Genomic DNA, 22,985 nt, shown 5'->3' on the forward strand with positions numbered 1-22,985 from the left:
TGTGGGAGGCCTGTGGTCCCTCCCCTGGAGCCCTGGCTCTGGCTTGCCCCCGCCCTTATGTGAATAGAGAAAGGCACAGAGCCAGAGGGCCCCTCACCTGCCCACGCGTGAGCCCACAGGCAAACGGCCATGCTCCCTAATCAGAGCCCCACGGCTGGTGGGCCAAGCCTTCAGATAGCAGCATGGTTGGTGTTTCCCATGGCAGCTGCTCCATCTCCTGGGTATCATGAACCGCCAGAGAAGGCTGGCTCCTGATAAAGGCAGCCATTCTGCACTCCGGGGCAGAATCCACCATTCAGGGCTTGATGGGGGCTGGTCGAAGCCTGGGAAAGGTGGGAGGCCGGGGAACTGAGACCTGGGCTGGGGATTGGCAATGGTCACCACGACAATCCACCTCCCTGATCCCGGGGAGGCCATTTCTGGCGCCCCCTGTGGGTGGATGCAGGGCCTTGGCAGGTGCCTAGCTTGGTGAGTGAAACATGGCTGGATTTCAGCCCTAGCTCACCCACTGCCCTTGTACAGTGCACAACCTGTGCAACTGTTCATGGTAGCTCTAGTGATGTTTAACACCCATCTGCTCAGATAACCTATTTCCAGCTCCCCGTTCTTGCTCAATCCCTCGCGTGGCCAAAATGGGATCAAGCATTGTTGAAGCCCAGTTTGCACCCTCTCCCAACCAGAAGTAAAATTGCATTAGAAACGAGGGGGTGACTAGGACCATCTAATCCTAGCAGACTGGGTATCTCACGAGGGCTCAGTTCAAGGCCAAGGATGAAAGCAGAAATGAGTGAGGGAGAGGGGCTAAGGGGTGGGAGATGCTGAGCCAGTGGTGACAGCTGGCAAGGAAAGTGACAGGCAGGAAGATGTAGTTATTTTTAAACAGCCTCTGTAATAGCTGGAGGATCCAGACAGTGGTGGCTGTGAAGATGGTCAGCTCCCAACCACACTGACAGGAAACCCAGGGCCCAGGAAGAACCAGGAGTACCCAAGCCATATCCTGAATTCGGGCTGGAGGTGGGATTGAAACCCAGATCTCTGGACTCATGGTTTAGTGCTCACTCAGTCACAAAACCCGGTGTAGGCATCTGGGGAAGGGACAAGGGAGGCACAGGGCTCTGTGGGGACAAGGGTGGTGGCATCTCCAATGGTGGGACAGTCAGGGCAGGCTTCCAGGTGGAGGTGTCCTCCTTCCGGGAACCTGTATCTCTGTTTCCTCCTGCCCAGCTCCAGAGCAGCTAGGGTGAACAAGGCAGAGAGAGACGCCAGCTCCAGCCAGGCCCTGGCCAACTCTTTCCTGCTCTATTTATCCTGGTCCCGTCCCCTCAGCTGGCGAGTGGGGGTGATGCCATTTGCTCTGAGAAGTCACAATCCTCGCATGATTTCTGGCTCCTATTTATTGAGCCTTAGCCAAAGCGCCTGGTACAATCCCCAGGGATTCCTCTAGCCACACTGCACTTATTCTCTAGTGTACAGAGCAGGAGATGGAGGCTCAGAGAGGTTAAGCAGCCAGCCCAAAATACACAGTAGGTAGGGTTTGAATCAGAGCTCTAGCCATGCTCATGGCCAGGGTTTGACACCCTTTTCTGGGCTTTTCTGGGCAGAGGTTGGAGGCAATAGAGAAAACAGAGGACAAGGAGGTTGCTGGAGGGGAGGTGGGGGGCACGGTGAGTCATCCCTCAGCTCTCCTGTCCTGTGGCTGACTTCCTGCTCTGCCCTCAGTTTCCCCATCTACAGATGGTCTCCTCTGGGGGATGGGCAGGCCCATGCTGCCTGGGTGGACCCCTTACCCCCATGGGGGTTGGGCTATCACTACAGCACAGCGTTGGGACAAAGACTAATTTATTCTGGCAAACAACCCCACACACGTTATTTCCAGAACAAACATGCTGCACAGGATTCAATTTCACCCCCAAGCATCTGCAAGGAACCAGATGAGAAAATTCAGCCTTTGCATATTTATATGACTTACACGTCTATTTAGGTCTCAAAATGCTCCCATGGCATCCTGAGAGGATAGAGAACGGAGGCAGAGCTAAGTGTTGCCCCTTAGGCCAGCTCAGGACACACTCTTGGGACAGCCTATTGGAGGGGGTGGCCCGGTGGGAGAACTGTGGCCTGGAATTAAGAGGCTGGGGTCAGGGCCACCTCTGCCTGGCTTTCGCTGAGCCTCAGTTTACCTGCTGGGCTGGTGGCTGGGCAAGTAGAGGCCAATGTTTCAGTAAGTATGGTCAGCATTGCTTTTCCTCTCCTGGGAGCCCAGGCACCCTGAGGCCTAGGGCACAGACTAGGGCTGCTACTGAGCTGCTGCCTTCAGCCTCGGTCCCTAGCTCTGCCCCTACCCTTGAGCTCATGGTAGCCTCCCTCAACATGAACAACAAGCCAGTAAGAAGGTTCTACTCCTTCAGCCCCATCCCACAGAGGCAGCCCAGAGAGTTCGAGCAACTCTCTCAGGGTTGCACAGCAGTCGCCGCACCCAGACCAAGCCTCGAGAACCCACAGTGCTCAGCCTCCCACACCTCAGTTTCCCCCCTGAGCAATGGCCCCAGCAGGCTGGCTTGCAACTCTGACTTGGACTGGCCTTTTGGGTTTGCAGGAATGTCCATGAGCGTGGGGGCTGCCTCCTGTACCTTGCTGGCTGGCCCCTCCTTCCAGAGCCCAGGCTTTCTAATGACCAGTGGCCTCCAGAGCACAGAGTCCAGCTGTCCTTCAGTCTATACCCTGAATGGTGGGCTGTGGGGTCGGCATGTGGGCACCCACCCTGGGGTCACTGCCAGCATCCACTTATCTAATCAGCCTCATCATTCCCACTCAGCCCTGCCCTGTGGCTCCTGTGGGCCAGTTGGCCCTGGCTTTGTTGGGGAGTGGCCCTATCTCAGGGATCACACTGTTTGCCTTTGATAAAAGTCATAGAAAAGGGAGAGAAAAAGGAGTGAGAGGGAGAGAGGGAGGGAGAGGGGAGAAAAACCTTGGGGAGAGCAGGTACCACCCTGCCAGGGTTCTAGATGTCTGTGTGTGTGGGGGCCCAGAGTGGGACTGGCTTGGCCCTGAGAGTGTGTGCTTCTAACACATCCTGTATCAACATGGAAACCAAGCCCAGAGAGGGCGAGCGGCTCTGTCAAAGTCACACAGCAGATCATGGCTGGCCTCTCTCTGTCCACCTTCGCCTGGTATCGGCTGGCACAAGCTCTCCTACAGTGATGTGCCATGTGGACCTGTTCACTCATACACCTGCTCAGCCCCTCCCACTGCAGACACATCTCATTGGATGCCCCCCATTACGTGGAACATTGGGGGGCTGTGCCCATTTTCCTGAGGATGGTGTGGCTTGCCCAAGATCACCGGCTCTAAAAAGGTTCATCCCTTTTCCTGCTCCCAACTTGACCCTCCTGACTGGGAAAGCTGTGAGCAGTGTGATAGCTGAGGCCCTAAAAGGTTGGGTGGCTCCTCCTCCTGCCCCATGTGGCCATCACCGTCCAGGGTCTGACCATCCTCTCTGCAACTTCAGTAACGGACCCTGGCCCTGCCCTTCTGCCACTGAGCTGCCTTGAAGTGGGCGTGGGGGACCGACTCCAATTAACTCAACTGCTTGGTCATGATGTATAAACCTGTCAGCCCGTGTGTTTGTATTCTGCCACTGCCATCTCCCAGCTGGACAGGTCATTGCCCTCCCAGGCCTGTTTCCTCTTGTGTGAAATGGGGGATAAGAGCACCTGCCTCACAGGTCACTGCAAGGTGAAATGACATAACGGATGTGGTCCGTGAAGGACAGGGCCTGCACACAGTAAGTGCTCACTCAATGAGCACTCACAGAAGCACGACCCTCAGGCAGCCAGAGGGCTCCAGCTGGGCCAACCTGCAGTCTACAAAAACTCAGCCAGGCGCTTATGCCCTTGGGGCCAAGGCCCCATCCCTAAAACAGGTGATACCAGTACCCACTCTCAGCAGTGACAGGGCTTCCTAATGGCTCTAGTATGGCGCCACACGACCAGGGTGGGTATCACGGTGGTGGGACACAGCTGCAGCCACTACCAACTGTCTCCCTGGGTACCCCTGGCCCCGGCATGGCCTCCCCAGGATCAGGGAGACGGGTTGTCATGGTGACCACTGCCAATCCCCAGCCCTGCTCTCGGTTCCCCGGCCTCCCACCTTCCCCAGGCTTCAACCAGCCCCCAAGCCCTGACCGGTGGGTTCTGTGTTATTTTATGCTATTGAATGCTCAGCACTGGAGATGTGACTGTGACCAAGACCAACGCCCATTTCACTGATGGGGAAAGTCAAAGAAATTTCTGAGGACCACCCAACCAGTTGCACAGGGCCTCCTGGGTGTCCTCAACCGGGTCCCGCCACTACCCACAGAAGTCTCCAGCTTCTCTGCCCTGACCCCTGGTGTCCTCTGCCCAGTGTGGCCCCTGGGCCTGGTTATGGGTGTCCAGCTTCTGCTGTCACGCAGCCCCCGAAGTGCCCAGGCTAGTGGGGTGCACAGAGCCTAAGCCCTCCCCAGGTGGGGGTGGGGGGAATGGGGCGGGGTGGAGGCTCCCCTCTCATGACAGGTCAGAGCTTTTCAAAGGACTTCAAGCCCAGAACCTTCCTTCCTAAGAAGTTTCCCACAGATCCTGTGCTCGCAGTGGCTGCCTGGAGGGGGCTAGGCTGGAGGGGGCTAGGCTGGAGGGGATACCAGAGCTTGGACTCTGAGGCCTCATCTTGAGCTCCCCCCGTGGGAGGCAGGCACACCTGCCGGGAGACCCACGGTGGTCTGCTCAGCTTCGCGCACCTGCCTGAGGTTCTCCTTCCACTGGATGTGGGCCGAGTGCCTGCCCACCGAGTGAGGCGCCACCTCTCGAACCTCCCATCTCCTGGCAAGCTCTGCACTGTGGCTGCACCATGTGAGGTTGGCTGAGCCTGGGCAGAGCTGGAAGGTGACAGTCCTGGGAGCCAACGGCAGAGGGGGCTGGCAATACGGCACTGTGGTCGGCTCCAATGTGGGCCAGTGGGTGCGGCCACAGTGCCCGCCACAGGGCTGGGGTGGGGGGCCCCTCTAGGGCCTCTGCACTCATGTGTGCAGTGGAAGCAATGCCCTTGGCCACCGGACCCTCGGCCTCCTGCTGTTGTATCCTGAGCGCCTCTGTTCCTATCACTGTGAAGCTGACGCCTGTATCTTATTAACTCTCAAGTCTCTCCACAAGAATGCCAGCCCCTTAGGCCGGGGTCACCAAAGGCTGTGTCTTGATGGCCCGGATAGTGCCGGGGACCCAGTGAACACGTGTATCTGGACGATGGTAGCAGGGGGTGGAACCAGAGCTGGACATTCCAGTCCAATCGACAAGCATAGGCCTGGGAGACGGGGCAGCTGGTCCTGCCAGGCATGGGAGGGGCCCCATACCGGCCTCCTCTCTGCTTCTGTTCTCACCTACCGGCCACCTCCCTGCCCAACCCTGGGGAGGGGCACAGCCACCGTAGGCCACCTCACAGGGGTGGCTCTCAAACTGCCCACTCACAAAGAGGCGGCGGGTAAGGGGGGGGATGACTGGGCCTGAAGCCCACCATGGATTGGCCCCGCCAGCCAGCCAGGTGAGGGACAGGCAGGGAGGGCAGCCCCGGGTGCTGCAGCCCCCGGCCCTGCCCCCCAACCCCACCTGCCAGCTGGTGCCTGTGAACGTCTTTCCCTATCACTGGGACATCACTGGGGATTATTGATTTTTTGATACAGAACAACAGCCCATCTTTATCGGGCTGAACCCTGGCCCCGGCTAATGGTGGAGCTGGGACCGCCTGGGAATAGCTGGAGTGCAGGGTGGGGCCCGGCTCCCCCACCCGGGACCTCAGGGGCCCTTCACCACTAGCAGGCCCAGAGGCCTGTCCTAGCAAGGGGGTGGCCCTAGGGAGAGAGGGGCTTTCGAGGGCTGGGGTGGAGCTTGGCCTTGGCCGTCATCTGGACTGGGCCCTAGGTAGGCAGCTCAGAGTCTTAGGGGAGGTTGTGGTGGGGGCTGCCTCGAGATCTGATCACCCCATCTGAATCCCCAAGATGGGGCCCCTTGGGGGTGGGATGTGTGTTAGACACTCTGCCCCTTCCAGGCATAGCCGAGAGGGCTGGCTTGACTGGCAGGAGCAGCCACGGGGCGGGGCCTGAGACTCCTCAGGGGTCAGTGTGCTGGGCCTAGGACACTGCCCTGCTCTCACTGAATTTTCTGACAAGCCCACCCCCGCCCCCCGCTCCCCACCCTGAATGGAGCCTCCCCTTGGGCCCATGGAGCTTGAGAACCACAGCTTCCTGGGTGCCTCAATGTGCGAGGACTTATGGTCTCTCCTACCTTCTTGAAAAGTGAACCGTCCATGGTCTCAGTCTTCCCACCTGCGAAGTGGGGAGAGGGAGCCCCATAAGCTCCTGGGCCCTGGGACTTTGGTCTTGGGAAATTCTGAGGCCTGAACACTGGGGTCAGGGTCCCTAGCTCTCCATGGCCCTGCCTTGTCCTGCGAGCAGGCTGGAAGCAGGATGTGTGATAAGGTAAAGAAAATACCTCCTGTGCAAATAGCTTATCTGGCCCCTATCGGCCTGGGCGTCCTGGCCCCTGCTCCATTTTTCCAGGGGCCGACGCCACCGAAGGGGCCCTTCCTTCTTGTCCAGCCTCCAGCTCACCACCTTTCGGCCCCTGGCCTGGCCAGCCTACCCTGCTCCCTGTGCCGGGCTGGGGCATGGCCCCTATAGGGCCCGTCTCCACTCCGTAAATGAGCACGAGGGGTGGGCATGAGGGTGAGTGAGGGTTTGGGCAGAAAGAGTGACTGTGGTTGAAAAGGTGAAGGGAGTGGAGGGCTCCTGCCTCCGGCCTCCCGCTGCCGCCACTGTGGGGACCCTGGGTGCCGGCCCCAGTTTCAGGCGAGTCCCACCTTGGGGGGCTGCAGCGGGCACTGAGCCGACACCATCGAGAATATCACTGCACTGCCACTGCGTACTGGGGTGAGTCTCTTAGGGATTACAAAGACCCTTCCAGAAAAGGCGACGGTCAGTCCCTGAGTACCTGCTGACCCTGTATGGGCACCGCGCACCTTCCATCTGCTCCGCCCACAAAAGAGGCGTTTACATGTGGGGAGGGAGGCTGAGGCCTAGGTAGGGCTATGGCTTACCGACAGCCCCACAAAGCCCCCCCCAGCTCTAACTGGGGCACTGGTCCCCTGCCCCAGGGTCTGTGAGGAGTGACCCAGCACGAGGGGCGTCCCGGGAATTGTTAAAGCTCTCTCTTGGGAAAGCCGTGCACGCTCACGGCACAGTGTAAAACCAGCAGATCCTTTCTTTCATGGCACTGATCAACTCAATCCTCAAACCACCCCATCCCATAGGGAATGGTATTATCCTCTTCACAGACAAGACTGAGGGTCAGAGAAGACCTGACCACACAGTAAGGCAGGGTGACTGAGTTCACCCACCCTGTCTAGTGCTCTGTCCTTCCCGGCCCTAAGGAGAAGGTGGGGAGAACAATGACTGGGCCAGGGCAGGGCTGGGGAAAAGGGGTGAGGAGGCTCGGAGTACAGAGAGCCCTGCCCTGCACTAATGGGTACAGGCTGGTCCCCACCCTGGACATAGCTCCCACTTGCTGAGCCTCTACTCAGGAACTACCGGGGCTCCCCACTAGGCCCCGACTGGAGCTCTCTGCTTCCCATCCAGCTGAGCCTGTGGCCTGGCTCCACTGAGGGTCCCTGCCTCAGGGACACAGTGCTTGCTCCTGTCTCCACTCCTTGCCCCCGTCTCTTGTCTGCCAAGGTGACTGCATGTGCCCTCAGAGGCCCAGCAAAGCCCCTGGGCCCTGGGGTGGGGCAGGTGGAGTTTTGGCAGCACCAGTGAAGTTCAGAAACGGGGAAGGGGGTGGGTGACGGTGGGGCTGTCCTAGGTCAGCCCCAGATCTGCCGTTCTTGCTCGTGGCCTTTGGTGCTGGGCAAGTCTGGCCCACTGTGTGTGTGGGGGGAGATGCACATGTTGGCAAAGTGGTGGCGACATCTGTGCAGAATTTGCTTCTTTTAGAATCATTTCTCCCTCTTCTTATAGAAATTCTGCAGGCCAGCAAAAAAAAAAAAAAGTAAATGGCTTGCTATCTTCTACACGGCGCGATGGCTATCCTCACCACCCTATGCCTGTCCATACTGAGATTATTTTTCTGGGATAAATTCCTAGAAGCTAGACTGCTGAGTCAAGGCAAGAGCATTACAGCGCTGTATAGGGTCTGGGTGGCACCAGCCTGGGCACCTGGATTTGTGTGAGCACTTGCTGGTTGTGGGTGTGGGTGTGTGTGTGTGTGGGGGGGGCAGGCCCAGGTCCTTAGAGACCACTGCGTCCAGCAGCTTCAGGCAGCAGGGGAGTCTTGGTGACAGACAGGAACACTGAGGCTCAAGGAGGCAGAAGGAACAGCCCAGGAGGCAATGGGGCATTGGGATGGCCCAGGTGGGTGCCTGGGGCCAAAGCCCTCCTAAGGACTTGCTGCTTAGGGTACAAGGACATCCCATGAGGGGTGGGGCTGAGCATGGGGGGGAAATCCAGCTATCTGGAGAGGCCAAGGCGGGTTCTGGCAGGGAGGGGGGAGGGGTGAGACAGGCAGAGCCCCCTCCCCACTACAACACACAATAAGCCCCCGAGATAGCATCACGCCTCATTTCAGGCCCCAGCTCGGCCCTTTCGGGCAGGATATGACCAGCCCTCGAGCCAATGGCAGCCCCTTTGTCCCATCTCCGGGGACCGATCTTATCGACCACGTCCACCGCTGCCGTAATGGAAAAACGTGGTGAGGAAATCAAAAGTTACGCACAGAGATAGAGGAATAATAAATAAATAAATAAGCAGCCCCGCTCGCCTGGCAGGGGGAGGGAATCTTCGAGAACAAAGTGTTAAGTCACGGGGGGTGGGGGGGGGTGCTGAGGGGTCAGTGGGGGTCCGGTTCCCATCCTGGATCTCAGAGAGCCACTGCAGCTCATCCAGCCTCAGTTTCCTCATCTGTCAAGTGGGTGTGATGGAGTAGCCCACTCCTGGGGCTGGGGGAGATCCTGTAACCAATGGTGCCTGGCACAAGGGCAGTGTCACCTACAACTGCCAGCAGGCTGCCTCTGTTTCCTTCCTGGGAAGTGATAGCCAGCTGGTCTAGGGAAGGGAACCACCTGACGGTGACCCTGACGTGCCCCAGCTGAGGCTGCATAACCCCAGGGAGAGCCTAACACCATGCCCTGGGGACGGCACAGCCCTGGGGACTGCACAGCTTTGGGCATGCTTGGAGAGAGACACCAGGTTGCACACGACGCTGCCCTGCCCTGCCCTCCTGGCACCTCCAGACAGTCTGAACATCCTGTCCCACAGAGGAGCAGCTTGAGTCCAAAGCGGGGTACAGTAGGCCCAAGGCCCCCAGGGAGAGAGGTGACAGTTGGAAAATGGGTCTGCCCTGGTGCCAGTGTGGGGGCTGTGCCAGCAGGGGGTAATGGGACAGTAACAGTGCTGGTGACTGGGACAGTACTAGTGACAGTGCTGTGAGAATACCAATAAAAGTACCAGTGTTAGTGACAGCAATAGCGCTGGCAACAGCGACGCTACTAGTCCCAGTGACAGTGACAGTGCTGAGAAGACTGCCAGCATGAGTACTGGTGACAGTACTAGTGGCGGAATGAGCACTGGTTGTGAGAGGAGGGACTATGCCAGCACTAGCACTGGCAATGACAGAGGGACAGCGGCAGCAGCAGTCGTGGCAATTAACGGCCTGCTGTCAAGCACCAGCCCTACTGTTCCTTGAGGTCCTCTGTGTGCCTCTAGGGCCGTTTTACCAGGAGGCAACCAGCTAGCTCAGAGAAGTGAGCTGACAAATCCCAGGCCACAAGGCCAGGCTGCAGTCAGTCTGAGTTTGGGCCCAGGAGGAGAATAGGGAGGGAGGGAAACTTCTGGAAAGGGCAGCCAAGGCGCTAGGGTCTCCCCAGGTGGGGGCGACCCTACTGATGTTGCAGGAGCAGGCCCAGCAAAGGCTGATGCTCAGACACACAGCCGACCAGTGGGGTGGTCTGGTTGGGGCAGGAAGCCAGCAGGAGGGCGGAGGAGGAAGCCAGGCTTGATTAGCACCCGTGGCCAAGATAGGCTGCCCTGGCCACTGTTAGGCGCTCCCGGAAGGCTGCTGAGGTCAGTGGGCAGCATGGGCAGGTGGCCAGGCCTGGGCCCCCCCCAGCCACCAGGGCAGCTAAGGACCCAGGCTCCTGCCACGCTCCTCGCTGGGCACCCCGCTGTCCACTCACCCTCCACTGGAGCAGTGTCCACACCCTCCGAGGAGGGGCCCTAGGAACCCATGAGAACCACATGGGGGCTGGGCCAGGAGAGGGTGGGCAAGAGCCCTGGCCTGGGAGGCGGACCGAGGGCTCAGGTCTCTCAATCACACAGCGGTGGCGCTGGAACAGCTGCCCAATCTATCTGGGCCTTAGTTTCCACATCTGTAAAACAGGGGGCCCAGCATCTGACGCCAACTTCCAGTCTCAGCCTTTTCAGGGTCTCCCATGTCCACCCTGAACTCCTACAGTTGACTCCCCACATGGCAGCCAGCCCACCCACCAGCCCTCGCCTCCTCCTGCTCTGTCCTTGTCTCCCTCGTGGGTTCCCCTGCGCGCAGGGCCTCTGTATGCCGTGCTCTGTGGGGCGGTTTACCTGGGGTGTCCACTGAGCCCTCTGTGCAAATCTCCGAGGGTGCGGGGTGGCTCCGCCCCAGCCCCCTGACCACCCCTCTATTCCTGTTCGCCTTTCCTGCTTAGCCTGAGCCCCTCGCTGATTGCTCGCTCTGCTGCAGGCTGCAGCTCCAGGAGGGTAACGGCTGGTCTGTTTTGCTCATGCTTATACCCTCAGTGTCTACAACAGGAGTTGGTACACAGTAGGCGTTCAATAAATAAGTGCAAGTGAGTGAGTGAATGGAGATAAGCTCCTATTGAGCAGCTGGATGGGACGGCTGTCGAGTCTTGCTAAAGAGCTATCCACTGACTGACTGCTCCTCACACAGGTTTTGTCAGCCTCCACCAACCTATGACCCCGAGGCCCACACACCTTTGTCAGGGCTGGATGGAGGTTGGAGTCAGAACCAGGCCAAGGAGCAGCTGCCATGGCAGGCAGGGTCAATGTGAGTGTGGGTGGTCGGCTCCTCTGGGGTGAGGAACTGCTGAACATAGTAAGGGGGCTACCAGGGCTGAGGGGTCAGCAACCCGGGCATTGGGGAGCCCCTGCCAGCTCTGTGCCTCAGTATCCCCACCAGTTAGAGGGAGCGAGAGGTCATATTGCAGAGGCCCGTCTGCACAGGCTTTTCTGGGGTGCTGTGCATGGGCTGGTGCACAGGCCCCTGGGGCCTCCCTGGCAGTGCAGGAAGTGGCACCCATGTGGGCCAGGCCAGCCACAGAGGAGAGGCCACGGGTTCATGGTCCCACCTCAGCCCTGTCCTGGGGGCTCTGCCCACAGGGCCCTGCTCAGAGAGGTGAGCAGTCCTGAGCTTTGGTGGTGAACGCAGGCCAGGGGTTTAGGCCCTACCCTGGCCTGGGAACTGATGCTCTGGGGAGGGGCTGGCAAGGGGTCATGGATAGAGCTTGGGGTCTGGGAGCAGTGGGTAGCCGAGGTGTCCGTGAGTCAGTCAGCCACCCTCGGCCTGTGCTGGCCAAAGTCTGTGAGCCCTGAACTCCAGTTCCAAGATAACCAACTACCGATGGAACCCCCTTGCTCTGAGCTCACCTCTTCAACCGTGTACCGGCTCTAGACCCAGCTGGAAACGCTCCAGCCTCAAGAATCTTGCCCGCATTGTGCCCTCTGCCTGATACACTATCCCCAGGTGGCAACAAAAGACCCATCACTCTTCTGGTCTTTGCTGAATTGTGGGCTTAGCAAGGCCCACTCTGGCCACCCACTTTAGAATCACTCCCCCTTATTTATTTTATTCCAGAGCCTCACCCCTCGGACACATGGCATTTTTACTTGTTTATTGTTTTGACTAGAACATCAGCTCCCTGGGTGCCTGGACTCTGCCAGCAGCAAGCAGGTACTTAACACACAAATATTTGTTGAGTGAATAAACGACACTTCCTTCTCTTGCCCAACCCTGGGCTGTAGACCCCATGTCCCTCTGGTTCTATGGCCTGTGTCACCCCCACAACACACCTCCGTGAGGGCGGGACCGTCCTTGTCTCTGCAGGTACCTGCAGTGTGCCTGGTCCCTAGTAGGTCCTCAGGAAACACCTGAGAAGAAAGGATAGCCAACTACGGGGACATACAGCCCCCTTCTCAGCAAAAGCTCCGTTTCCCCCGAGTCTCGGTTTGCTCAGCTCTGAAGTGGGGAGGTCAGGGTGGTGTAGGGTCTACTGGTTAGTCTCAGGAAACATGTCCCTCTAGGGCACTGGGTGTGGACCCCCTTCCCTGGGACACCCAGAAAAAGGTGGCTCCTGACCCAGCTGGTCTGGCCTCTGGAGCTGACCCCAGGCTGACCCCTGCCATCCACCATCTCTCCCTCCTGTGTCCCTCCCCCATCTGTTAATCTAATATAAATAGGCCTATCAGGCTGCAATGCCAGGTCCGGTGATAACGCAAAATAGCTGAAATGATTTTTCCCACCCACACATGGCGAGCTGGCGGGAGGAGACTCGTGGCCGGGCCGTATCAGCCCCATCTCCTGGGCTGTCCATCAGGACAGGCTGTCCTGCCTCAGCCGCCAGCCCTCCTGCTACCCGATAACAAACCTTGAGGTTTGCATAGAAACTCCAGGCAGCAAGATTAGTCGGCCAAGCATGGCTCAGATAGCCAGCCCAATGCCCTCGCTCACACTCGAGGGTGATGATTCCCAGACTTCAGCAGGCCCCCCGAGACCCCCGGGTACGGGGGACCAGGCTCCAGTCCTTGAGCAGGAAATGGCTGACAGATGCCTCCTCTGGTCTTCATAGTAGCCACTTCACTTGTGCTTCCTGGGGGTGCTCTCACCCAACCCATTTTCAGTATGGCAGCTAACGAAACGCCCTGCTTAAAACCCTTCAGCTCCCCCATTTTGTAGCCAAGAAAATAAAGGTATCTTCCCATAGTCTATGGCAGGGGTCGGCAAACTTTTGAGACGGAAGAGCCGCCAGGGGTCGGCAAACTGCGGCTCGTGAGCCACATGCGGCTCTTTGGGTACGTACACGTGGCTCTGAAGTAAAATTGAAAATGAAAATAAAACTATCATAGTTTCATTTATAACATTTTTAAAGGATATTATTCACATAATGGTGATTTCATTTGTTTTATGGCTCTCAAATAATTTTTAAATTGTTGTGAGGGACAAGACTGGCTCTTCTGTCTCAAAAGTTTGCCGACCCCCGGTCTATGGCATTGAGTCTAAACCCTGACCCATGAACGCCCCGTCCTACCTCTCCCCAACCCTATTCCAACCTCTAAGGCCCCAGCCACACCCACACTTCAAACCTCAGGACCTTTGCGTGTGCCAGCCCCTTAGCTGAACACTCTCACCCCACTCCGATTTGTCCTCAGCTTGGATTGGGGGGCGGGGGTAGGGGCCTTCTTACGGTGCTGACCTGGCTCTGACCACCTTGCTATTTCCCTCTGCTGACCTGCAGTGTCGTGGGGACCTGGCCAGCTACCCATCACTCCCTCCAGGGCCGCAGATGGAGCTTGGGACAAAGAAGGTGACACTTGATATTTGGGCAATTGGATATATTTTGTAAACAGTGGTTACCAGGAAAGAGCACCAGGCCCCAACACGCTGATGGGTGAAGAGGACTTCGTTCCTGGGGCCCTGGTCACACAGCCAGACCAGAAGCAAGGTGTGTGTTTCTGGGAGGCCCAGGGTGGGGGGATGGGGTGTCGGGGGGTGGACACTAAAATGAAGCCTAGAGACATCCACCACCAAACAAGCATAGCCTGCTCAGGTCCCTGTCCACTATGGGCTGGGTGACCTTGGCCATGACACTTCATCTTGCTGGGCCTCAGTTTCCCTCATTGTAAAGTGGGGTTCGACTAGTCGCTCCCTCACAGGACTGTTGACAGGATTAGGAGAGATAATAGGCATGAAGGGGTTAAGTGCAGCTTAAGATATGGAGAAAATGTGAGCAAAAGTGGTTCTCATCAGGTCCTGAGCATACATGTGACCCTGCCATGCTCCACAGTCCTGCTGTTGGTGGGCACGGGTCCCCAGCCCTGCCCCATGACCATCTCTCCTGAAATTGGGCTGCCCCAGGCAGGGGCTGCTGGTCCCAGGGGAACCCACCACAGTCTCAGCTCTGGTGAAACCCAGGCCTGCCCCCACCAGAGGCCCTGGCTTCCAGGAGGAGCGGAGCCCCATTCACCTCTGGAGTCAGGGTGGGGACAACAGACTCTGGCCCCTTGTGGGGACTGTTTTACCCCAGGAGTGTCTCAGTTGCTACGCGGCCTGGGGCTGGGCACAGGTTGCTACTGAGTATCGATGAGTGAAAGACGGTGGTCCCCAGCCCTGTGTCCCCGTCCCTTCCTGCTCCGCTCCGCCTTCCTGCCTGGTGCCAGTCTGGGGACCCATGACGAGCCTCTTGCCCATTCAGTTCCCTCATGATACAGCCAGGCCGTGGTCCAGCAATCCGTCCTGCACAGGCTGCCCCACCACCCACAGACCTTCTCACCTGGTCCCCAGCCCCCCAAGGCTCTGCCCAGTTGGCTTTATTTTGTAAACAGTGGTCACCAGGAAATAGTTCCAGGCCTTGAGACACTTATGGGTGAAGGGGGCCCTGCTCTAGGGGCCCTGATCACACAGCCAGGCCAGAGGCCTGGGCATCCACTGTTCGGACCACTAAATGTGCCCCTGGCCACCCCCTTCCTTCCAAGCTGCCCTCATGGCCACTTGAAGTCGCCAGAGCTGGTGGGGAGCCCTGTAGGGTTCCCCTCCTGCTCCCCAGTGAGTACGGCACCCATAGTGAACAGCACTGTGCTCAGCATCCAGGGTGTCTGTACCACGCTGCCTCCCTGATAGGCAGAGGGAGAGCCAGATGGAGACATGTTCATTCACATCCCCTCTGTGCAGGGCACACAGGGCGGGAGGGAGAGGGCAGAAAGTGAAGCCTTCTCAGGCCACCCGTGGGGCAAGTCACCCTCCCTCTGGTGGCTGAGGGGCTGCTCAGTAGGAAGAGGCCCTGAAAGTCTCCCTGGGGGAGGTGACCCTATAAAGTAGGCTGCCCTGGGGGACCAAACCTAGGCCCAGACCCCACGCAGTGCAGCTGCTCCTTTCATCTGTCTTCTCACAACCCGCCAGGCAGGCCAAGGCCAAGCCACTGGACAGAGGCTTGGATGGGGCCATGAGGTGCGTGACAGGCCCAGGACCCCACAATCAGATGGGACCCTCAGGGCTCTCAATCCTGATGGGGGCCATGTGTCTGTCTGACCTGCTTTTTCTGGATGTTAAATAGGGGTACAGGGAGGGGAAGAGGGTGGTGGGAGGTGTAGGGACAGGCCACAGAGTGATGGTGGGACATGCGGCGGGTGGGGCCAGCCCCTGAGGAGCAGAGAGTTCTAGGCCAGCATAGCAAAGGCAGTGGCAGCCACCCTCCCAGACAGGCTTTGGGGATTATAGATTATAGCTTGTAGCCATTTGCATATCAGAATTTTAAGCAGCCAACCCCTCTAGCAAATAAGTTCATTTCAAAGATAAAAATACTGAGCTCTCCCCTTCTTGGTGCCCACCCCCTCTCCCTCTGAATTGGGCTGGAGATTCAGGCCAGGGCAGCTCCACGTCAACATATGCTTCCCTGGATCTGGGGGTGCCTTCCCCACCACGGGCTGTGACCCCCTTCCCATAGACCAGAGGCAGGGAGGGATCCCCCTCTGCTCAGACCCCACCCCCTGCTCCTCCCTGACCCCTCCTTCCCTCCTCAGGCTGGGCAGGAGGAAGTTAGAGTGGGACAGTAATGGGGCCAGGAGATGATGGGGTGGGAAACAGTGGTGACGGTCACTCTCAGGCCCCAGGACCTTCACTCTAGTGTGTACAGGGCCCTTGTACATCTAGGACTTCATCTAAGTTTGCAGTGTGTGTGGAGGGCCTGCTGGGAAGAGAGAGGTGGGGGGCCCCCCTTCTGCCCAGTGTCATGTGGTTGCCTCCTTGGGGTTCTTGCGGTCATCTGTTCTCAGGGTCCTGACCACTGGAGGCAGGGCAGCCACACTATACCCGGGGCACCAAGGCCTGGCATCTCTCCTGGGCTGGTGTTGCCTGAGTCTGGGTCAGATGGCGGCCGGAAAGGCGAGGAGGAGGCAGCCAACATGGGCTGCAACGTGGGCTCTGTGCAGCAGCCAGCTCTCACCCTCACACAGGCCAGGTGGGAAACCGAGGCTTGGGCCCAGTCACTTGCCCAAAGCCAGAAAGTGTGGGGCACACTGTGGTCCAAGCTGCTGCCCCCATCTCGGGTGGAAAGATGGGTGGTCCCCCCGGGCTGGCCTCACAAGCTGCTGGGGAGAGTGGGGGCTGCATTTCCCCCCACACTTGGGGACAGGGTACTAGCTGCAGGCTGGGAATCAAGAAACAGAGAGAGATAGACAGGGAGGGAGGGTCGCTCACCCATGACAGGCACAGGGGCTCAGAGGGACAGTGAATAGGAGAGAGGGCCTTGCAGTTGTGAAGAGTGCCGGGACTTGCAGGTGAAGGCGGGCAGAGCACCGGCTGCATCGCCACCCCCCAGGTGGTCACTGCCGGGCCGTGCCCTCGGGGACACCAACCCAGCCAGGCCCTAGCAAAGCCCTGCCGCCACGCTGCTGGCACGGGCCGCCCCTGTGAGATAAGAGTCCACTAGGCCTCTCTGGCTTCCCTGGCCAGGCGATAAGTGTGGCCTGCTTGGGGTCTGATAGGGGGTGGCCACCGCGGCGGTTGGCCAGCGGCCGCTTATCGGCCCATCACTGCCCACTGCACAGAAATTCGTATCTGTGGTAGCTGATAGGGAGCCCCATGGCCCCCAAGGATGCAAATAGCACCGGAAGCTCCCGGGTGCAACCCAGCCCTTGCCCAGGGTCAGGTTTTGATCTCTAGGGGCCTCTGTTTCTTGGTCTGTGAAATGGGGTGATGATACTGACACCACAGGATGGATAGGCACTTCCTGGGGTGATAATCGGAAGTGGTGCTTACAAACCCACTGCTGACTCTGAAGCCAGGTGGCGTGTCCACACCCGGCTCTGCCACTTCCCAGCTGGTGACCTGGGACAAGCCTCTGGGTTGCTCTGTGCCCCTCTGCCCTGGCAAAGACTTCCCTGACCCTCCAGCAAGGTGAGGCCCTCACCATGTGCCCTTTTCACACTGGTCATGAACCTCACTTGTATTATTACATCCGTATGCCCACGCCCAGGAGACTCGGTTTGCTCAGAGCTGTGTATCTGGTGCTCGATAAATGCTTACTGCATCCACGCATGGGCCTGGCATGACCGCGCAGTTTCTAGTCCACCTTTCCAGTAACCAAGAACCATGCCCTCCCTCCTTCAACCCCAACGTCCATGCAACGGCCTTCGATGGCACATTGTACTCGCACCAGGAGACTCAGTCACGCCAAATCCTCCCACACACCAGCCCATGTCCCCGAGTTGAGGAACCATACAGACAAACGCCATGCCCAGCCTTCCTTCTCTTCACAAATGGGTGGAATTGGGGGGGACACAGAGAGAACACACCTGGTCAGAATTCCAGCTGCAAAACAGAGGGGCGTGATGAATAGCACAAAACCGCCCCCAAAGACACTCCCTGTGGTTCAGGACCAGAGAGTTTGCAGCTGCCTCCTGCCTCCCAGGTGGCTGCAGCCACCCCAGGGGGGCGGGGGTCAGGGTGAGGGCGGGTGCTCTCTTACCCTGCACAGTTCTGAACACCTGCATCGGTCTGAACCTCCAGCCTGGCTGGGAAGGCCCTCCACACGTACCCACCTCCCTCTCTGTCATGGCTGTTTCTGCCTCCTGGGATGCCTGTCCCTGCCCTCACCATCTACTCCCAGCCAGACCAGACTCCACCTCCTGGGAATCCTCAGAACACTCCTGGTCTGCCATACAGGGCCTGGGACTCCGTTCTGAGCATCGGCACGGCTCGGTGCCTGCCTCCAGCAACACTGCCGGCCCCACGGGCAGGCTGGACTTTGGAACAGGCCCAGGCCCAGCGGGTTGCCACCAACCTCTCCAGCCAGCAGGCCCCATCCCACCCAAGCCATCAGGGTGGCTAGCTCCTAGGACTCTCAGAAGGCGGGGGGCCCCGGGGCCATCCTAGAGAGGTAATACTGTTGGACCCAACCACAGGCATGGTTACCTGGCCCACTCCAGCTGCTGACCTCCTCCAGACTTGTCTCTGCCTCCTGCCCCTTGGTCTCCTCGGGGCTTCCTGGGGATGTGGGGGGTGGCGGTGGTGGTGGGAGCAGGGAATTAACTTCTGCAGAGAGAAACACACAATTAGGCCCCTCCCATCCTCTGGACACTGAGTTGCCTGCCCACCCTACCCTGGGGCCAGGAAGGACACTGAAGCCCAGGTGGGTGCGCGTGAGCCTAAGGTTACCCAGCCCTAGGCTTGCTCTAATTGGGGAGGATCAGACATGCCAATTCTCCCCTTGGCCTTTAAAACCCCTCATCCCCCTCATTAATTGCAGCAATAATAATTGCTATTCCAGCCGCTGTTAATAATTAGAGCCCAGGATGGCCTACCAGACACGCCCAGGCCACACTAGGGCTCCACCTCCCCCCGTCTCCTCAGGCAGGCCCCATCCCCGATTCCAGCCCAAAGGGCATATTTGCCTTCCCTGTCGGCCTGATAACCACCTCGGCCCCCAATCGATGAGCTTCCATAAAAGCACCCCCCCGTTGGTGACGTCACATGCCCGGCAGATTATTAATACCCAAGATAAGAGCAGTGATTAACATCAAATAAATCAATCACACAGTATAAAAGTCCTATTATTTTTGGCTATAAATCAACGTGGCTGGCATTTGAGCTCCAGTCACTGCGAGGGAGCCGCGCTAGGCCCGCCCGAGAGGCAGATATTGCTCCTGCCGCCTTATCGCGCCCATCGCCGTGTTATCACCACGGCCTGTGCCAGGTGCAACCCCGGCTGTTTTTTCCAGCTCCTTCCCCACCCCCGCCCCCGTGCAGCCCCGGCTCCCGGATCAGATAAGGGGCCCAGCTCCCCAGGAAAGCCACCAGGTCAAAGTCCACCAGTAATGAGCCATTTGCCCTTTGGCAGATCTCAGCCTCCGAGGCCCCCCAATTAGTGCGCAGCACCTAATAGTAATGGTGATGGTCACACACTCCCTCAGGCTCTCGGCCACCCGGTGGGGCTTGTGCCCAATTACAGATGTGGAAACTGAGGCTCAGAAAAGACAGGAGCATGGCCTAGGGACCGGCTGGGCAGAAGGCCGGCTGTGCCACTAAGCAACATGAGACAGTGATGACGATGAGGGCATAGATAATAATAGCGACAAACCAGAGCCAGCACCAGAGGCCAGGCCCAGGATTCCTTCACCTGACCCAGAGGTCCCGGGTGAGCTGAGGGTGACGGGAGCCCCAGCCTTTTCTCACTGCATGGCCCTGGTGACCCCCGGGGGCCGGCTGCTGGGAAAAGGGACACAGGGGCTAGCAGGTCTCAGAGAATGAGGCTTGTTGGGCTTCTGGGCCTGTGGCCATCCCAGGGGGCAACACTGATGCTCTGAGCCTGGGAAATGCTAGGGGTAGGGGGTCCACAGTGAGAAGGACCCTCCCTGCCAGGGATCAAGGTCTGTCTGGGGTCTCTGCCCACCCCCTTCCTCTCCTAGGCTTCTAACCCCCCCTCACCCCTCCTCTTCAGAGCTCTCCTGCTGTCCACCCTCCATCCCACCTCAGGGCCTTTGTGCTGCAGGTGCCACCACCTGATACACCCTTCCCGGTGCACCCACAGCATGGGTGCCTCTACACATCCTTTGGGTCTCTGTTCAATGTCAACCCCTCCCCCCGCAATCGCTCCTTCACTCCGTCATGCCCACCCACTTACCACCCCTCTCAAATGGTCCAGTTTGTGGCTACGTCTCCCCTATCAGACTATGGCCTGGGAGTAGTAACTCAGCCTCTGTGTGCAAAGGGCTTTATAGTATAGAATGGGAACAGGAGTAAGGTCACTAGCCATGGCCATGGCAGAGGATCTGGGAGGTAGGGGTGAGGGGATCGAGGGCTCACAGCAGGCCGACCAGGCAGAGCCCACCCCCCTTGTCCTTCCACCACTAGCTGCCCCCAGCCTCAGTTTTCCCTTCTAGAAAACAGGGTTGAGGGTGCTGCCCTTCCCCCAGTGCCTCCACCTCAGTGAGGCCTCTCCTACTGGGGGTGTCTGGGGGTATAGCTAGCTTGAGAGGCTGCACTAGCTTAGAGGTCCCACAAGGAACCTGGCCAGAGCAGTCCTCCTGGTGTCAAGTCAATTCATCCCCAGGTGGGAGGCTGTCTCTCCTTCCAAGTCCTGTTGTCAGCTTGAGAAATTTGTCCCTCCCTCCCTTGGGGAAACTGCCACCAGAAGGGCTCAAGGAGAGATTCCAGGTGCCTGGGGTGGGGTGGGGTGGGGAGCAGGCAGGGGCTGGGGGAAATCAACGCGAGTCCAGACCTGGGGGGTCAGATCCCTGCTCAGGTGCTTACAGGTTGTATGACCCTGGGCAAGTAATTAACTTCTCTGGGCTTCACCCCCTTGTCTGTACACTGGGGTGACATGCCTTAATAGGAGAACCTGCTATGTACTGAGCACCACATGTGCTGAAGCAGGTGCCACAGCCAGGCAAGGCCTCACTGCCCCATTTCATAGAAGGTAAACTGAGGCTGGGAAGGGGCATGGCTCTCCTGAGGTCACTCAGTGGCCCATGTGACTTGCTATCTAACCCTAGGCTAGGGGGCCCACTGGGGCCTCATCTGTACCACAAGGGTGGACATCCAAGGCCCTCCTGCTAAAGTTGTGCATGCCTCCTCTTCGTGGCTACCTCCCGCCCCCCACCGGGCCCTGGGGTCGGGCCCTGGGGTCAGGCCCTGGGCTGGAAGCCAACCAGACCTGTCCTGGCCCCAATGGACACAGTTAGACCACAGCTACACCAAGCGCAATGCCACTTCACAGATGTGGAAAATTGGAGGGACTAGCTCCCGTGAAGTCACAGGTGATGACATAGGAAGACGTGCCAAACCCCAGCCTGCCATGCCCACCGCCTGACTCACCTGGACTGGAAGGGCTCAGGGGCTCGGGTTCCCCCGTGGGCTTGGTCTCTGCTGCTGCGGCTTCCTGCTCTGGAAGGCCGGTGTCTGCGGCCTGGGCTTCTTCCTGGGCCTCCATGTCTCCGAGGGAACCTGCAGACACAGCCACAGGGGAACCATGAGGCGCTGCCCCCTCAGGGTGCACCCTGGCCACCCCATGGGGTCAGAGGCCATGAAAGGGCAGCCATCGGTGTGGGGGCTCGCTCAGGGTCCCTCAAGCCTTGATGTGTGAACCCCACCCTATAGCAGCCCAAACCCTGCAACAATTCCAATGCCTGGGGGTCACTGGCCCGCCTGCCCCACCTCACTTGCCCTGCAGCCTCTGTTGCCCCCACAAACTGCTCTTCCCAGGACAACGGTCCCAGCTTCTCCCCTCCACTCTGCTCCAAGCCATGGGAGCAGCTACGGGGACTCTTCTAGGTCAGGAGCCCTCGGGGGTTACACAAATGCTGCGGCCATCCCCGTCCCACAGGTACACACTTCAGGGGTTCGCAGAGCCCCAGTGTGCATCCACAGCCTCCATGGGTAAGCACCTCCTGGGCCTTGCATAGCTATTCCCTCTGCCCCAGACCCCTCCTCTAGGAAGCACCCCACACTCAGATTCTGAGCTTCTCAACGGTGGGCCCCAGCGCCCAGCACACAGGAAGCGCTCAGAGACGCTAAAGGCATCAATGGTTGATGGGGCGTAGGTGAACGCACAGGTGTCTGCAGTCAACCTCTGGGGGCTGGAAAGTCACAGGTCTGGGGCCCCCTAATTCCAGTCCGCATCCTCCCTTAGAGGCTCTTACAGGGGGTGCCCCACAGAGCCCATACAGGTGAGAAGGCAGGTGAGACTCCAGGTGACCTGACCCCAGATCCCCTGTGAGGGTGTTGAAGCTGGCTGGACCCGCCAGGGCCCCTGAATGCGGGCCAGGGTGGCAACCTCTGCCCCGAGGTCAGACAGATGGTGCCAATGTGATGTGCAGAGAGAACAGTGGTGAACAAGGTCTCCCAAGGCATGATGTATGGACCCCCACCAGCTCCCCAAATCTCCTAGGCCCCTTCCATCACTGTCTGTCTCAGCCTGGGCCCTGAGACAGCTACTAGGTTGGGGCTGCCTCCTGCCTGAATTATAGCAGATCCTTGATTAACATTGTGTCCTTATAATGTTGATGATATGCTATAGAAATCTAATGATGGTTTATATCAGGTAGCCTTGGTTAAAATTGGTTTCATTACATGTCATTTCACTTAAAGTCAGAGGACGCCAAGTGAGGACTTAACTGTACCTCCCCAAGTTCCTCCCATGCAGCCACCTGCCCTGAGCTCCCCACCCACTGGTCACCAGGGAGATGACACCCATCCTCCAACCGTGGCGTGGGGGAGGATCCTGACTCATGGAACCCAGCTGCGTCTACTCAGGAGTGGGGGTGCGCTTCTGGGCCCAGGCCACTGAGCCTGAAGCAGCCAGGCCCTCTTGCTGCTGAAGAAAACAAGCAGGAATAAAAGTCTAGAAGCCACGGCAACATCTGCACATTCAGACATCAAAGGCGCCTGATGGAGTGCAATGGGGCTTGCTCTGGCTGGTGACAGCAACGGAAGGCACAGAAGTAAGGCCTGATCTGGGAGGAATGGAATGGCCACTTCTTAAGGGCTGAGCTCCCCATCCCCGGAGGCAAGCAAGTAATGGCAGAGGGAGACTTGCTTAGGATTCACACCTCTGTGGCTGGTGGTTCCTGACCTTTTGTATGTTAGGACCCCTCTGGGAATCTGATGAAATCCAGTGCCTTCTCCCTGGAAAAACACACGGAGGGACCG

General features: G+C 58.6%; 1 protein-coding gene across 1 annotated transcript in view; it reads right to left on the minus strand.

The window, feature by feature from the left end:
* ZFPM1 (zinc finger protein, FOG family member 1) overlaps positions 1 to 22,985 on the minus strand; it is a 97,080-nt gene that overhangs the window by 23,172 nt on the left and 50,923 nt on the right. The window contains exons 2-3 of the mRNA XM_019654522.1: positions 21,153 to 21,281; positions 18,252 to 18,371 (exon numbers count right to left, since the gene is read on the minus strand). Of these exons, the coding sequence (XP_019510067.1) occupies positions 18,252 to 18,371; positions 21,153 to 21,281 (249 nt within the window). The remainder of the gene's footprint in view (positions 1 to 18,251; positions 18,372 to 21,152; positions 21,282 to 22,985) is intronic.

The sequence above is a fragment of the Hipposideros armiger genome, unplaced genomic scaffold (genome assembly GCF_001890085.2).
Source record: "Hipposideros armiger isolate ML-2016 unplaced genomic scaffold, ASM189008v1 scaffold_224, whole genome shotgun sequence".
NCBI classification, from domain to species: domain Eukaryota; kingdom Metazoa; phylum Chordata; class Mammalia; order Chiroptera; family Hipposideridae; genus Hipposideros; species Hipposideros armiger.